This window comes from Anguilla anguilla, chromosome 1 (assembly GCF_013347855.1).
Source record: "Anguilla anguilla isolate fAngAng1 chromosome 1, fAngAng1.pri, whole genome shotgun sequence".
In the NCBI taxonomy this organism is placed as follows: domain Eukaryota; kingdom Metazoa; phylum Chordata; class Actinopteri; order Anguilliformes; family Anguillidae; genus Anguilla; species Anguilla anguilla.
The window spans coordinates 82,217,828-82,222,426 of record NC_049201.1 but is presented as its reverse complement, the minus strand read 5'-3'; the positions used below and the strand labels follow the sequence as shown (position 1 = coordinate 82,222,426).

At 47.9% G+C, this 4,599-nt stretch overlaps 1 protein-coding gene across 1 annotated transcript in view; it reads left to right on the top strand.

Moving 5' to 3' along the window:
* The window catches only part of ppox (protoporphyrinogen oxidase), a 16,435-nt gene extending 14,245 nt beyond the window's left edge, over window positions 1-2,190 (top strand). The window contains exons 12-13 of the mRNA XM_035435000.1: window positions 1,168-1,210; window positions 1,361-2,190. Of these exons, the coding sequence (XP_035290891.1) occupies window positions 1,168-1,210; window positions 1,361-1,494 (177 nt within the window). The 3' untranslated portion in view covers window positions 1,495-2,190. The remainder of the gene's footprint in view (window positions 1-1,167; window positions 1,211-1,360) is intronic.
* Window positions 2,191-4,599: the final 2,409 nt, after the last annotated feature.

Sequence of the window (4,599 nt, the reverse complement as noted above, 5' to 3'; positions counted from 1 at the left end):
TTTGAGGCGCAGATGTAAATAACAGACCAGTTTGAGCCGGTTCGGGTTTCGCCGGGAGCCGTTTTGGCGGTACGGTAACCTGATTACGTTGAGACCTGGGCCCCGTTTCACAAAGCAGGATTACTGAGTTAGCTGGATAACTTCACTGAGTAAAACCCTGTATCACAGAGCAGGATCACTGAGTTAGCTGGATAACTGCACTGAGTAAAACCCTGTATCACAGAGCAGGATCACTGAGTTAGCTGGATAACTGCACTGAGTAAAACCCTGTATCACAGAGCAGGATCACTGAGTTAGCTGGATAACTGCACTGAGTAAAACCCTGTATCACAGAGCAGGATCACTGAGTTAGCTGGATAACTGCACTGAGTAAAACCCTGTATCACAGAGCAGGATCACTGAGTTAGCTGGATAACTGCACTGAGTAAAACCCTGTATCACAGAGCAGGCTTACTGAGTTAGCTGGATAACTGCGCTGAGTAAAACCCTGTATCACAGAGCAGGGTTACTGAGTTAGCTGGATAACTGCGCTGAGTAAAACCCTGTATCACAGAGCAGGGTTACTGAGTTAGCTGGATAACTGCGCTGAGTAAAACCCTGTACCACAGAGCAGGGTTACTGAGTTAGCTGGATAACTGCACAGTAAAACCTGGGACCCTCCCAAATCTGTAACATGGGAAGATCTGTATCGGGTTTTACTAAATGAATAATCTTGCTTTGTAAAACGCCCCCCCCTGGAAGGCCTCCTAGTGTTGTACATGGTGAGTGCTACGTCCTCTCCGCTCAGGCCAAATGGAGGCCTCACTTCCTGAGCAGTCCTGGATGGATGTTTCACTGGAACTGGAGAGAAAAGATTTTGTTTACTCATTTTCCGTTAGTGCACCTGTACGTGTGTAAAAATGTGTGTGCTCCAGGTGCAGTGCAGTTTCGACCTGGTCAGTAACCAGCCTGGAGGTGCGGTTTAACCTTCAGGGTCCAAGTTGAACTATGCGGTTGTTCCCTGCACTTGGACCGGTACTTCTCTCTAGGGGTTTCGTCATACTTGTTCCTGGTTATGGTTATACACTTTGTAGTACGTCGCTCTGGATAAGAGCGTCTGTCAAATGCCTGTAATGTAATGTAATGTAATGGTTTGTCTGTAATGTGCTCTGCTCTTGTTCTTTTCAGGACTGCATTCCTCAGTATCATGTAGGACACTGGAAGAGACTTGGTAAGAATATGTTTTCCTCTTAAGTTATTAAGGCACACGCGTGTGCTGACCTCTCTAACACACGCCACTGGTTCTTTCTTGGTCACGCGTGTCCATGTCTCCGAGTTCTGGCCCTTCTCCAAACGCGCCGTTTTGTTTCGTCTTCCGCAGAAAACATCAGGCACTACATCGGCCACCACAACCTGCCGCTCACCCTGGCCGGGGCCTCCTACGGCGGCGTCTCGGTCAACGATGTCATCTTCAGTGGACGGAAGGCCGCGGAGAGCCTCGTCGGGGAGGTGTAGTGGGCCTGCCGTGTCAGCCCAGGATGAGTCGTCTACCCGAGTTCCCCGTGTTCCTCCTCTGATGCGCGAGCAGAAGCGTCCGGTCTCACCCGGGAAGTACCACGGAGGACGCTGGCTGTGCTCTCCTATCGTTAACATCGACCTTGACAGCTCAACAGCTCATCGAAGACCTTTATTTAACTGCGGTGGGTATTTTAGTGCCGGGTTGCAATAATACTAGTAGCAATCATAGCAATCGTTTATCACATTTATATCGCGCTTTTCTTCATCTGAAAGTTCAGTGACAGAGTGAACTCGCCCAGCTGCCAGCTGCACTGGACCAGCCCAGCCCAGCCCAACCCAGCCCATTAGAGTCTTACTCTGCACAGGCCGCTTGTGAAAACCCAAACCATCGTCTCATCACTGCCCGTCCCGAGCAAAAGCTATGTTCACAGCCATTGTTTTAAAGGTTTTATTTGTGCTTTGGCTTCATACCCCCCCCCCCCCCCCAAATGATGTTAATGGGGGTGCACGGTAAACGTAAATTCTAATAGTTGCCACAAGAGCTGCTTATATTAATGATGTGTGGTAAGACCCTTAACGTCAAGACTTTTTTTCTCAAATCGTTGGGCTGCTTCTGATTATGAACGCGTTTTTGTTTTGCGATGCTGCCGGCGAGTGCTTGTTACTGATGGACCCCCCCCCCCCACCCCTACTCGCCGCCCCCCACCCCCCACCCACCCCACCCCCCCGCTTGAGAAACAGCGGTGGGAGATTCCAGAGGTGGGCTCGGGATGATCGTGTTAAATGTGTCAGGGTCGTTTTTTCTCTGCCTTTTGAAGAAGGGAGGGGAACGTTCCACCCCCCCACCCCTCCCCACTGTGAGCTGTTCTGAGGCAGTACGGATACCACTGGATACCCATTCACTGTCTTCCACAGGCCTGGAGACACGATTACATTACATTACAGGCATTTAGCAGACGCTTTTATCCAGAGCGACTTACACAACTTCTTACACAGCATTTACATTGCATCCATTTATACTGCTGGATATGCACTGAAGCAATTCAGGTTAAGTACCTTGCTCAAGGGTACAACGGCAGTGTCCCTCCCGGAAATCGAACCTGCAACCTTTAGGTTGCAAGACCGGTTCCAGATGGCCGTAAAATTGCAGTTTGACCAATCAGATCATCTTGTGTCCGTTCTGTTACTCCTGCACCCTCCTGGTCTAGATCACTGCTCACGACACAGTCTCGACAAATCAGTGATCGTGCGAATGTTGTTTCATTTTTAAACGGAATCTGCTTTGAATTTAACTTGAAAATTAAGAAAATTGTAATTGTAATCTTGATCGGAATAGATTATATTGATAAAATATATCTGAATAATTGTTGTAATTTAAAATGTAAAATGCTTTATTTTTGAACTGTTTGACAACAATGAATAAAATGTTTAATTTTACTAATGGTTGGTATTGGAGCTTTTACCCGATGTTAAATATTTTTTTTTCTTTATCTGGAATGGCCAGTGGTGTAGTATATATACTCAGGGCCTACCTGCTGCAGGCAGTACTGACAGCCTGAATGCAGCACCTGTGGGCCCGGACCCCTTCTGGAGCGGGGTGTTAACAGGACCCCACAGAGAGTCACGGCGTTTCGCGGTTTAAAGCTGATCTACGCGGGTTCCCGCCGGCTCCCCGTCTCGAGACCCAGCCCTCCCCGCCCCCGCCCCCGCCCCCGCCCCCGCCCAGCCCCCGCCCAGCCCCGTGGAGCGGCTCGTAGGGGACAGGTGACACAGGAGGGAACCTGTCATCAACAACCGCTATTCTCCCCCCCCCACCCTGCACATGACAGCCGCCTGTAAATAAAAAAATAAAACATTTGCTGATAAACAACCGAAGTGACTCAGCCTACCGCCCCGTGGAGACGACGGGGGGGTGGGGGGGGGGGGGCTGTCAGTCATGGGCTCGCTGATGCGACAGATGACTTACCCCCCCCCCCCCCCCCTTTGCTTTCACTTCCCTTTTTTCACAGAGGGGGGAAACACAAGCTGCAAAATTCATCAAAGGGAGAAGAAGAAGAAAAAAAAACCCCAACACCAGCGCCTCACGTGAACTGTTTTTGTTTATTTATTTATTTATTTATTTATTTATTCGTTTGTTTGTTTGTTTATTTATTTTCACCTTGCGCTTGGCGGTGACGGCCATTTTGTTCCCACGCTTCGTGCCTCGCTGCGACTTCCTGCCTTTTGTCGTTTGAGCTTTTTAATTTTGCCTTCTGCCCTGTTGAACCCTCTAAACGAAACGGGGGGCATCATTCATGGATTTTTCCAAGTCTTGTAGGGCACATGATCCATAATGGATGGTTGCATTTGCAAAAGGTCGGGTGACTGCTTTGAAATCGCTCTGGATGATTTCATGGGCTTATGTTTCAGCAATAATTCATCCTCATTTTTAACTAGTGCTGTGTGCCTGTGGCTGACTATAAAAAGGAAGCATATGTTCACTTCAGCAACACGGCATACGGTGACGTATTGGATGTGGAACTACATGAAAAGGAAGACTTGCATTATTCTGCCGTTAATTGATGTGGTTCGATGGGATTTTTTTTTTCTTTTATCCATCGAGGCCCTGCCGACTGCCTCTTTCCTGGGCCTCTGACAAGTTCTGCTTAATTAAAGCTTTTGGCTCCTTTTCTAAAAGAAAGTATAGCAGCAGAGATCGGCTCGTACGGGGCCTTTCTTGAGTTTCCAGAACACCGAGGTCATGTGGTCTCTCTGGAGAAGAAAGGGGTGAGAAACGGTGTCAGATTTCTTTTTTAATTACCTTTTTTATTTTTGATTTTTTGATTTTTTATTTAAACCTTTATTTAACCAGGGAAGGTCCCATTGAGATTAAAAATCTCTTTTTCAAGGGAGCCCTGGTCAAGACAGGCAGCAGCACAAAAATGTTGATAATACGTTTCTTCCGACAAGCCTTCAGATAATTAGCTGTATCTGGCCTGCTCTTAAAAGAACACTCATGATGTATTATTCAGCCTATGTGCTTCTCATGGAGTTCGCTAGCCTTTTTTTTTTTTGGGGGGGGGGGGGGTGAATTTGACAGCTGTGTCTGTTCACCTCGAGTAA